The sequence below is a fragment of the Galleria mellonella genome, unplaced genomic scaffold (assembly GCF_026898425.1).
Source record: "Galleria mellonella isolate WM207_F2 unplaced genomic scaffold, CSIRO_AGI_GalMel_v1 utg625, whole genome shotgun sequence".
NCBI classification, from domain to species: domain Eukaryota; kingdom Metazoa; phylum Arthropoda; class Insecta; order Lepidoptera; family Pyralidae; genus Galleria; species Galleria mellonella.
The window spans coordinates 567,713-581,179 of NW_026442129.1; the positions used below are offsets into that span (position 1 = coordinate 567,713).

The following is a 13,467-nucleotide window of genomic DNA, read 5'->3' on the forward strand; positions in this document are numbered from 1 at the left end:
AGTAAAACAATGTGCATTATGTGCAATTATTATATTTAAACGGTGCTCAGTGTTGTTATCGCGGTATAGCAATGATGTAACCTGAGAAAAGATATACATATATAAATATTACCACCATTTTTTTTATACAACTTAGAATGGCAAACAAACTGACGGCCCATCTGATGGAAAGTGGCAACCGTCGCCTATAGACATGAGCAGTACCATGGACATAACAGAGTATACTGTTTCGCCCATGATACCCCCCAAGCGTTGCCATTCCGGAGGACTCGGGTGTTATTCCTCTGTACCCTGTAAATTCACGTCATATTCCACCCTTCAAACCGAAACACAGCCATGCAAACACAGCTGTTTTACGGTTGAAACTCGAATGCGACAGAAGTGCCCAAGCAAACGACTTTTATACAAAGTCTCCCTCTGGTGAGATGTTTTATGATTTACGCTTCGATCTAATATTTACATCAATCTGCTTCAACTATTAGAAAGCATTTACAATCATTTATATATAATAAACTATATGAAACCCATACACATTAACAATACCATGGACGTCTCAGAAAACTTTGACACCACATATTTTTTTGCATTTTATAAATGCAGATAGTTGTTTTTTTTTTTCTTTCTTTCTCATATTTAATATATCTTGACAACTAGTATTATGTTTCCGTACCCTGTAATTTCACTAGCAAATTTTTCACAACCAGAGACGAATAATCAAGCCAACAATTTTATTTTATTACCACTAGAGATGAGAAAATACCTAGCAACAGATTGTCCCCCTTCCCCGTGCTGGGTCGTGGAACTAGTGGTGTTTTTGCTTTGGTCGATTCCTTCATCTGTTTAAACTTCAAGTCTGTAAATCAAAGAAAATAACAATATGTGATTTTTTGTTTTAAGAAAAATAATCATCTCTAACGTCAAAAATGAGAAACCTTCATTCTAAAATTACGTAAAAATTAAATAAAGTTGCAAAATCGTGATCTTTTTATTTTTTCAACTTCCTTATTTTCTTTTAATAAAACAAAGATTCAGTTCACCTTTTTAAATATTATAAACGATTTTATTTGTTATCTCTCGGCACCTTATTAGCTCAATTGTCAAGAAATTTGGCAATATTTGAGATTTCCTAAGCATGCATTATATTTTAATGTACCAACTATCAGTTTAATTTACGTTATCCTGACTGCTTAAATTCGTGCTTGCGTCACAGTCGCTCATGACTAAGGATCACGAATTGATTCCAAAACTAGTCGAGCTTTCTCGATCTAATTACACGTAAGTGAAAACGGTAGTTATAGGGGGGAAACGAATTGTTAGCGAGGTCAAATAGCCCCATTGCTAGCAATATACCCTCTAAGGCCTACCTCACCGCGGTTCCTCCTAAAAACTGTCATGGTTAATTCATGCCGAATTCATCATGGTGGGCCATCTGATCTGCATTCATTCTCACCTATCATCTTCCACTGGTGCCTCGTCGGTGTATACCGATAGCGCGGGCGGGGTTAACATTTCATTGGGATATGGCGTGAATTTACTGGGTACAGAGGAATAACACCTGAGTCCTCAGGAATGGCAACGCATGGGGGGTATCAAGGGCGAAACAGTATACTCTGTTATGTCCATGGTACTGCTCATGTCTATAGGCGATGGTTACCATTTACATCATCAGATGGGCCGTCAGCTTGTTTGCCATTCTAAGTTGTATAAAAAAAAAATATGCTACTTTAATCTCAGTCAATCAAAATTAATTTTGAATTAATGAACATATCGCATAACATAAAATATACAATTCAAAGTCAAAATTCAAGAAGTCGATTAAAAACAATACCTTGTTTAAGCTTAGTGAGTGCATCTTCAAAATTGCTTTCATCAACAATGAGATTTCCATCCGACTCGTCGCACTCCATTACGGGGTGACACAGCCACTTGGCTTCGTCAGTGCATTCACACCGCTGGCATCCAGAACACCTGTTTTCTGTTAAATAAAATATAGTTTTTTTACACCACGGAGGTGGCAAACAAACTTACAGCCCGTCTGATGGTAAACGGACACTTTAGTCTATGAATGCAGACAATCTCCCAAATCAGAAACTTTTTTGCAGACAAGAAAATCACAAGCACGTTGCTCACCCTGCAGGTGCCTTAATATACCCTTTTGGAAGAAACCAATACAATAATCTCTAAGGAAAACCTCGGCAGAGACCATTCCATAGCCTGAAAATTCCCGGTGGTCAACTCCTCTGAAACTATACTGTACGTTACCATTTGGAATCAAGTATGTCAGGATGAATATCCTATCAATAGCGAGAGATGTGGTGATAAAAGGTGGCAGTGAGCTTCATTTCAAGCAATTCCTCAGAACACAATATGTTATACAAGCGGTAGATCACACGAAGAAAGGCAAAGTCTCGCTTTAGACTCAGTAACACCCGTGAACTTGGGATCATCGACTTTTCTCTTAGTCCGATTATTTATAAACTATATTCACAGCATTTTTTATTTACAAATTTTCTTACCATACTTAAGGAAGTAGTTAAGTAACTACAGCAATCAAAAAACGGTTGCAGTACCGCAGATATCGCGCATTGTGGACCCCTGTATGTGACAAGATCTTGCATCATTGTACCTAATAATTTCACTGCTATATCACAGCTTTCATAATGGAACACAATAGATGAGAAGTAACCGTTTCCACGATCTGTAGAATCTTATTTAAAAATGAGTATTTCACAATTTAATACATATTGTATTGTTATACCCAATTATTATTTTATAAGGCCAAAAACATCATTCCTCGTCGTAATGTCTTATAGTAATACATTAGAATTGATAAAGGAAGCTTGTTTCACAGCTCGCTCGTTTACAGCTGTTAGAGATTTTGTAATAGTGTATTGTGAAATAACAATTTCATTACTGAACCAAAGGAATTTTGCAGAAAGTTACCCCGAATTTAAAAATCGACGTTGAGTATATGATTGCAAACAGTATCCAATTCAAACACGTAGAAATCTCTACGTCTCCCACTAACTCTCGCTCCCTATTTCTCTCTACCCTCTAATTTGATGATTGAAAACTCACCTTCAGTACAATCCGTATATTCCGATACGAACGGTATACATGTCGAAGAATCTGTGCCCACTGAAAAATTGAATATGTTTTAAACTAGGTGCTTATATAATAAGAAATCAAAAAAAAATCTACTCAATAATTGAAATTTTAGGTGAAAAAAATCGTAAAAGAATATTTAATTTTGAATTTTAGGTTCTGGACTATTGTAATTTCCTAAATAGTGCAAAAAGTATTTTATATATTTGTTTTCAGAATTATGATTTACTAATCGTATTTAGTAATTGTAAATATGTAAAAAATATCATCAGCTTTTTTGTCCTTAACATGTATAATATATTTTTTTATAACATTGTTGTTACTTATGTTGATTTCTTTAAAGGCCATGGCTTTGCTAGATAATTTTTTAACAAAATTTAAATTATTCCTTCCAAACATTAGTATTTTATAAAAACTTACCTCATAAATGCGATGTTTGAGTAAATTTAGGTAATAACATCACTAATTATTCTATTTTAGTAACAAAAACGTTTTCCCAATACTGAACTACTTAATTTACTCGTGGGAAAAAGGTTTTATAGTTACAGTAATATTGCTGTCTCTAAGTTTATACCAATAGGAACTTAATACTAAGTATTATGTGCAATTGTGAACTTAGAATTAAAATATTTATATTTATAATGATAAGTGTGATGAGCAGTGCAGCTGATAAACTGTGCAAAATTGTGCAATATGTATACAAACTAATAATTGTGAATTTTAAGCAATTGCTATTTTAATTCAAAAAGACAAAGATAACTTAATGATCAATTTAATTCACACATCACCATCACATTTGTATAGAAAACATATAAAAATGAAAAAGTCTTTACCGCACTACAAACTAAATTTAAAAAAAAAACATTGTTAAAATTTCACTGATACTTCAATATCTTTACAATTATTAAAACACCAAATAATCACAATTACACAATTATCAATTCTCCTTTTTTTTTTCCAGTTTTTTGCTGGTGTTTCTCAAAGTTTATTTTATATTAATTTATTATCTTCATTTAGTATTTTTCTCTTTTACCTCACAGCTCAACTCACACATCCATGCATTTTTAAATTCTCCGTCTTCTTATTTATCGTTATTAACGATGAAGTCGGTATAATCTCCACCCGGCCCACCAGACATAAGATTTTCTTTAGGCACCCTTCTCCTCATTTGCCTTATCTTGTTCCTCACTTGGTTATGAAGATTCCTCCGATGTCCATCTTGATGCCCACAGCACAGCGAATCGCCTCCTGCAATCACCAATCTTTATGTTATCATTTGTATACTTATAACATGTTTGTTCCAATAACTTCGTCACAAAATCTTTCAATACACGTAATTCTAATTTTAATTTGATAGTTTTTTTTTTTTTTTAATTTACGAAGAAGATTGGTTGCAAAAGGCGATATGCTGTTTTAAAAAGATATATTTTAGGTACCGACTTACTACTAAGACGACACTAAATTAAAATTAACTAACAAGACCTAAACGATTATCACTTAAAAAACCAAAAAAGAAAAAGCAATGGCCCAATATAACAACCCTGTGGCACACCATACCGGTATCCGCTAAAGCGTACACCGCCTCGTCCATAGTCCTCCTTATTCTATACGACAATTGTCTGAAATACGTTGGTCTGTCTTGTTTGAATAAACTTCTATATCTGTCCCTGGAAGTGGCTTTTTCTCTTATATTTCTATAATATTCACAAAACCAAGGATCTCTGCTGATGCAGCCAACACCTCTCCCGTGGACAGCGCAGATGCAGTAGTAGCATATGTTTGTGCTTTGGTAGTTTAACAGTGACTCGATGTCGGAGGCAACATCGATATCAGTGTCGTTTGCAGTGACGCTGTTTGTGTAATACGAGAACCCTCGCTTACATTTTGCCTTTGCTTCATATGGGATCTCGTCCTTGTGCCAAATGTAATCTGTATTATTGATAAATTTAAATGTGAATTCAATACTATCAGTGATAGATAGAAGCAAATTTTTAGACTTTTTTGATAACTAATTAAATTGTATATTATAGTAATCATATCCTATTGTTGTATCTGTACATTTACTTTACTATCTATATTTATTTTGGTTTTACCAATATATTGTTTGGTATTTTAAAGAATACTTATACATAAAATTCCAAACTACTCATATATTAATTTTATTTAAATATTGTACTTATATAAAAAAAATATATCTTCTTTTAATTTATACAATACTGTATTATAGAACTGCATCCTATTAAACAATATTATTGTTTTATTTTGATTTTATTCTGTTTTATTCGATACTTTCCTACGAGTATGTACCTAATGCAAATTCCCACATTCTCATTAACCGCGTTGCTGTTAGCAAATAATAACATTACAAAATCAGCTGAACTGCTCATCACCGCCACTATCCCACCAACCTCTTCTAATTCTATACGCCAAGTTCCTATTATTATCATATAGAACGCTTTTCTTGAATTCATCAGTCAACATGGCCATCCTAATACACTCATTTACATTCATAGCTGGTCTTCTGCTACAATATTGGTCTTTTCCCTCGACTGAACAAACACATATCTTGCAGTATTCATCCTTCGTCTCGTGGTTCATATGAGACCTCCTAGCATCGTCTTCGAATTCGTCTGAACCATCGTTTTTAAATTCTATTTTTTCATCAATTTTGATTGTCGTACGACCAGGAATACATTTTAGATCTAGTTTATTTAAATCCTCTTCTTTTGGTGGTACATGATTGTAATAGAATTCTAATAACAAGAAAAATTGACCATATTTGATATATTTATTTTTATTTATTTAATTTGATAATCTATTTGAAGCTCTTTCAATAGCTAAATATAATAGTTATTTACGTTTATTATTTTGAACTTTTTAAATAACATTTTTTATAAATGTAAATACACACGTACACATTTGCTTTTAATAAATAGATTTCGACCAAACAAAGTAAACTTAGAGAGCTAGACCGATTACTAGGCAATGGAATCAAAACTTCTTGTCCATAAGTAATTTAATTATTCCAAGTTGAGAGCCCTGTTAACTATACTAGAGACTTTAAGACTGATTCCTTATAGTTAATGCTATTTTACATAATTCATGTATATATAAAAATGCTATTTTTAGAAAAAATCCATTCGAAAGAAACTCTTATGGACATTGGATGCTTGTTGCATCAGAACTATCAGTTGTACGTTAGTAACCCTTAAGTATTGAAAAATTCTGAGTTACATTTGATAATCAGTACTTTTCCTGCCATATTCTCGTCCTTCAAATTGGAATAAAGCAATTAAATTGGAATAATCCAATTTGCTATAGCAAAAGGGTCAATGAGTCATCCCCTTTCACAGGAAGTACCGAATATACATTTTCGTAAGAAAATATATTCAAAATCTGATTTTAGTTACTAATTAATGTGCAACATTTAAGAATAACATAAATAAATATGCTCAAAATATAAATTATAAAAAAGGGTAGTCAGTTTGCTGCTGTAGCGATGAAAGTAACACTTGACAAGTCGAGAATTCGCCAAAGAGAATCCAACTTGACAGGGGACAAGCCTATCGCTAATACTCGGATTAATATAATTTACCAGAGGGAGACTGTACAAAAGTCGTTTGCTTGGGCACCTCTGTCCCATTCGTGTTTCAGACGTGAAGCAGTGGTGTTTGCATGGCTGGTTCGGTTTGAAGGGTGGGATATGGCAGTGAATTTACAGGGTACAAAGGAATAACAACTGAGTCCTCAGGAATAACAACGCAAAGGGAGTATCATGGGCAAAACAGTATACTCTGTTATGTCCACGGTACTGCTCATGTCTATAGGCAACGGTTATCACTTTCCATCAAGTGGGCCGTCAGTTTGTTCGCCATTCTAAGTTGCATAAAACTAAACAATTTGTTTTTTATCAATTTTTTTCGTGGGTCGGATTTTGGAATGGGTAAAGTCAATTCCATCGTGATGAATTAGTCGTGTAGTCCTGAAATAGAATTGGTCACCTCTTCCTTTCCCTCGGGTCTCATATGAAGTGACTAAAGGAACTTAATGATCGAGGAATGGGCAACAATATCCCTCTTTAAACATCATCATAACGTAACTGCGATTGCGAACTCGCTTGCCAAGCATAAACTACTACTGGCAAAACCCTACGTACAGCAGTGGACAGTTGATGACAAACATAATGATGATTAGTTCATCAAACATTAACCACGATGGTTTCCAAAGCGGAATCACCGGACAACCAGTCAGAAATTAAAATTGGCTTAATTTTAATTTAAAGTTATTGGTCCAATCCTTGTATACGAGTACCTTTACATAATTAAAAATAATCTCACCAGCATGGACGAAGGCTGTGGTTAAAACCAGAAAGATAAGGAGCACCAAGTTCACTTGCATATTGTACCGCTGACTTTAATTGCAGTCTCAGAAGAATGAAAAATTTATATAGTTACGCTTCGTTTGATTGTTGGATACTTCGTTTTTTCAATTGGGTACGGACTTGGGGGTTAATAAATTATTTTTTTATATCTTCTACAACAGTGTATGTATGTATGTATGTATGTGTTGATATATATGTGTATATTTTGACGTCAACGATTGCCCGCCTTGTTTATTTTTCTATTTCTCATTTAACAATTGTCAACTACATAATCTACAGAATTTAATTTAGAAAAACCTGTTATTGGTCATACTATTTTAAAATATGTATCTATTGTATAAATTCTACTATCAAATATTTGGTAATTTTATATGTAAAGCGCTGTTGGTTTTTTTAAATAAATAAATTAATTAATTTCAACTTATAGTCCTTTTTTAGCAACACACTTATTTTCTATCTTTTATAGAATAATTAAGAGGCATTAGAAGGATAAGCAAGCTGAACTGGCAATGGGCTGATCGTATAGCTCAAAGAATTGACAACCGATAGGCAAGAAAAGTTCTTAAGTCTAGGATGTTCTGTAGTCTAGGATGATACCACTAGATCGAGTGACGACCTCAAATGTATTACAGAGTCAGTGTATGCCGATGGCTCAAGGCCGTTCCTTAGGGCAGTCTATGAAGGCTTATGATCAACAGTGGACAGATAACGGCTGATATGATGATGATAATTTGAAGGAAATAGGCCAATAGGCGGCTCACCTGGTGGTAAGTGACTACCGCCGTCCATGATCGCCCGCAACACCAACGGTATTACAGGTATGCTGCCGGCCTTTTAAAAAGGAATATGCTCTTTTCTTGAAGGTTATGTTGTCGTATCGGTTCGGAAATACTGCCGCTGGAAGTTGATTCCAAAGAGTGGTTGTGCGTGGAAGAAAGTGCCTTGTAAAACGCACGGTGGAGGATCGCCGCTAATCTAAATGGTTGGGATGAAACTTTAGTTTATGGCGGGTTGTATGGTGGTGAAAATCAGCAGCAGGTATCTATCGGAACAATTCCTCAGAGCACTCCCCATGATAAATTATAAAATGGGAGATATTCGTGACAGATATGTGTGTATGTATGTAATATTATTTAATAATGTTCTAATGATACCGCCTTTTTCAAAGTCACCGAGCTAAAACAAACATGATCAGATCAAATTTCAAATAAAAACTGGTCACTTTTTTTTAATTATTCTTTTTTACAGCATGCTTTTTATCCGGGCACGTTACGTGACCATAACAAAACAATGATCACTTCTCGACGTGTCTTACTAGCGTAACTTTCAAATTTCTCCAGCCATCTTGTCATTTCACCTTGTTTTCTGTTAATATGTGAATAAACGAGTACCTCATTAACTGACGTTTTTAAAAAAATAACCTATACTACGGGCCATTGTTGGAGTTTTAATACTGGCTGTTGACACTGAAGTTTTTTAGAACAATGTATAATTTTTAAGTTTGTTCTGTGTCAGATTTCTATAAGACATGTCTCGTATTTTTTCACTTAACTTATTATTTTATATCTCAAATACAAATATGTTTTATTACTGCATTCTGCTATTTACAACAGCCACCCCTTCCTTTCCCGTGGGTGTCGTAAGAGACGACGAAAGTGACTTAACGCTCGAGGAATGGACAGCAACGTCCCACTTAAAACATCACCAAAGCTTAACTACGGTTGCCAACCCGTCTGCCAAGCATGACAAATTTTGGCGAAGCCTCCCAATTTTATAGGCAGTTTATGGGGGAGGCCTGTATTCAATAGCGGGCAGTTAACGACTGATATGATAATTAGAAAAAAATTACTATTGTTATTAATAAATGAGATGCCCCCAAACGAAAAAGCATTAATTACAATCCCATAATTAGCTGAATACGGCCCTCCACTATCTGAATGCAATAAAACAAAGCCAACAAGTCGAAATAATGACGAACAATGGCCATAAAACGTTATCAGCTACGCACCTGCACGCGCCATCTGTCGTACAAGACTTTATAATGTTGCACTAGGAGAATTGATTATCAAAATAACAGAATAGAGATCTAAGCTGGACATTGGGCCTCGTCCAAAGAACAATGTTAGTCTAAAACACTGGTCATATGGTCCCGGCAGAAACTAAGCCACCCCTTCCTTTCCCGTGGGTATCATAAGGGCTGACTAAGGGAGGGCGAGGGATGAGCGGCAGCGTCCCTCTTGAAACATCTCTAAAGCCTGACTGTGGTTGCCAATCCGCCTGCCAATAGTGACAACTATTAGCAGCATCCTCCAAGGGGGAAGCTTATGTTCAGCAGTGGCCAGTTAAAGGCTGACATCGTGATGACGATGATGAAACACTTTTAAACCATCTCCATTCTATCCGTGTTCTTAATGCTATTCTTACTCTTCTTCTAATAATCCTATCATTTTTAAAGTACTACCTTCATTTATATCTACAAATAATATATTTCTTTGTTACATATCTAAAATAATATTGTAAAGGGGAAATGTTTGATTTTTTTTATTTGTAATGAATAGATTCAAAAATACGTAATCGATTTTTAAAATACTTTCACTATAAGACTGAGACATCCGCGAACCCCCCACAGTTTACAGATACGGGTCTCGACCATGTGCTCTTTGCCCGAGCGTACTGCTATGGCAGTACGCCATCGCGTCGTTCATTTTGACCCAGGGGACCAAGCCTGCGCTATTGAAATAGCATTAGCTGGGAAAAATAGTAGGAATATAAGAAAAATTAAAATATTGTCCAGTCATCGCGAAACCGGCTAACCAGCTAACCGCCCTGCGTAGAACCTGCTATGCGCAGAAGATCGCGCGGCGTCATGAGGGCGAGCCGTTGTCGACGCAGCTGAACGCAGACGCGCCAACTGGCTGACAAATTCCTACACCATCAGAATCTTTAAGTCGCGTGCGATGACTTCGTTCCTGACTTACCGATCTGCAACTGCGCACATTCGCAGTGCGGGGTTTTTTGGCCTACAGTGTTGGATTCTGTAATGATGAACACAGTTCGTACTATGTGGAGGAAGCATACGTAAGCCGGGAACGAATATAACCATAGGTTTTATAGATACCTACTTCTCATTCGGAACGGCAGCTCAGATTGTAAGACCGGTCATAACAAGACGCATGCGGCCTTTGCCTGGGTGATGACTCGATACAGCTGCGGCGTCATACGCTGCGGTCAGTCAATCTCAACCTCTAGGTAGCGCACTGTACCTTCCCAAGAGATGATCTTATCTCAAAGGCGAAGGTTGGCGGTAACAATTGCTGGCGGCGGATAAGGAGCACTACCGTCTTACACAAATTAATGGCGAAGCGCCATTAAACCAGCCACCCGGGAAGAAGAAAACCCAACAGTCGCTTCTTGCGTGCAGGGGCATCGGCCCGACTCGACGATATGAAAAATGCGCTCTCGTTCACCTATAGAAAGCTGCAGCTAGTAACATAGGCATTGAAAGCAATGCCCAATAAAACCGTGCTGGGGCCGGAGCGAATTGCTTTCACTCGGTGTCGTAATTGATTTTGCATAGAACAGGCAGTGTTAATGTTGATATCGTAGTATGTCAATAGTGCTCTTTGGTTGGAGAGTAAGGAATGGTTAGTAATAAAATCTAGTAGCCCCATTGCTAGCTATAGACACTATCATGTCGACCACCACGTGATTCCCTCAATACAATGGGCGAAGAGACCCTACTCCATCTTGAACTATCGTCCCGGGGAGGAAGCGGACCAGTCCCATTGCTAGCAATATACCCCGTCAGTTATTCCTCCACGTGCTCCCCACTGGAAACCTTTGTGCTAGGGGGAAAGGGATTGTTAGCAATGAGGTCTAATAGTCCCTTTCAGATCGACCTCCATGCGGCTCTGGAAACCTTTTCTCAAAAATTTTTCGTCTTCCACTGGTGCATTGTCAGTGTATACCGATGGCGCGGGCGGGGTTACCATTCCATTATCATCCATTAAAAAAACAACCTGTCATCCAGGGAGGGGAAGCGATTGTTAGTAATGCGGACCAGTCCCATTGCTAGCAATATACCATGTCAGGTCGTCATCCACGTCGTCTCTCCTGAAAACCATTGTGCTGAATCCCAAGTGTATTTTTTTTGATGGGTGAAAATGGTATGTGGTGGTAACCCCGCCTGCGCTAAAGGGATACGCTGGCGGAGCACCAATGAAGGGTGATAGATGAGAATGAAAACAGGCTAGTCAGCCCATCATGATGAATTCATCAGGAATTAACCATGATAGTTTCCAGGGGGAACCGCGAGGAGGTCGACCTGGTTGGGTATATTGCTAGTAATGGGATTCTCAGTCTCTATTACTAACAATCCCTTTCCCCCTCCCAAGTGTATTCATCACGATGGGCTAACTGACCTGCCTTTTCATTCTCATCTATCATACCTCACTGGTTCCCCGCCGGCATGTACCGTTAGCGCAAGCGGGGTTACCATTCTATTATCATCCATTAAAAAAACCTATCGTCTCTCGCCGATACCCCGCCAGCGTACACCAATAGTGCAGAATAATATAGGTGTAGTCTTTCTACAAGTATTGATTTAGTCGATCACCGCATTGCTCGCCATCGACAGGGAATTCGTCCTCACACGCTTGAACCTAAATGGTCACGTACAGTGCGGTTTCAAAAAAGTTTTCTCCCACGAACACTCAGGCTGTGGAATGAGTTCTATGCCGAGGTTTTTCCTAGAGACTACAGTATGGGTTTTCTTTTAAAAGGTTCTATTAAGCTTTCTTCAGGGTTGGCAACGCGCACGTGACACCACTAGTGTTGCAGGTGTCCATAGGCTACAGTGACCGTTTACCATCACACGGGCTGTATGCTTGTTTATCACCTCCGTGGTATAAAAAAAAACCACAATAACCTATTATATTTTAAATTCGTTACCACACGCTGATTGGTCCTCTTATCTACATTCAGATATGGTATTTCATAATTTAGTATTATATATTTGGAATAAATGAAACATATATATATAAAAAGGCAAGTTTAGAAAAATATATTTATAGTTATAACTATATAATAAGTAGATACATTAAAAAAAATCACGTTCCCTTTAAGCTTCTCGTGCTGGTTACTCTGTTCGAGTCATAGATTACTATTTGCTCTTCTATTGCAGTTGTTTTATTTAATTGTCTTATAAAGTAATATATTATGTATGTATTTATTGTATATATATATTTATTTATTTAATATATTATGTGTATGTGTTCGCGCGTTTCTTTAATTTTATATATTTTTCGTAACAATTATAAATTTATTCTCATTATATATGCTAGTTCAATAATAATAATCGATACCTAGTGCTAAATTCATTTCCCTTGATCCTATCCTCTCCAATCACCGTCATCGTCTTTACCTCCGAGTTATAACAACCAATGAGGACGCTGGAAGATTATAAGAAACTTCAGAGCTGTCTTCAATCCTAACCGTCAATGTGACCTCCGCAATCAACGAGTAATTACGTGTTTAAGAAAATATTAATAAAATTGTTGTGCTGCAAACTGTAACATTTAAAGCGTTGCCGCTTACATAATTTTGAAGTGCTGTGTTATAGACAATATTTTAGTGTGTGTACATTGGTGACAAAGTGACGGAAGAAATCAAGGCGCCTGCACAGGACATCATATGATAGCCCACGACAAGACGGTGAGTCCTCAAATCCTTTTCGTTATCCCTGCCACACCTAGATTTCTCCTATAAAACCCACCATTTGATGGTACCTATCGAACCGGATTTAAAAAAAAAAAAAAAAAAAAAAAAAAAAAAAAAAAAAAAAAAAAACTAGCTTGAACTAGCATTTCATCATCTTAATATTACACGGCATCCGCCATTTTGTACCCTCTTAATAATTAATCGCATCCGCCCACCAGCACAACGTGTTATTATTTCTATTATTTTCTAATTCACAACCGCTA

At 36.7% G+C, this 13,467-nt stretch overlaps 1 protein-coding gene across 1 annotated transcript; it reads right to left on the reverse strand.

The window, feature by feature from the left end:
* Positions 1-16: 16 nt before the first annotated feature.
* Positions 17-7,528, reverse strand: LOC116413380 (uncharacterized). The gene is made up of 6 exons (XM_031912241.2): positions 7,443-7,528; positions 5,514-5,858; positions 3,079-3,138; positions 1,829-1,975; positions 761-853; positions 17-81 (listed from the first exon to the last, which is right to left on the reverse strand). The coding sequence occupies exons 1-6, from the start codon at positions 7,501-7,503 to the stop codon at positions 56-58; spliced, it is 732 nt and encodes a 243-aa protein (XP_031768101.1). The 5' UTR covers positions 7,504-7,528; the 3' UTR covers positions 17-55.
* Between the last annotated feature and the right edge of the window lie 5,939 nt (positions 7,529-13,467).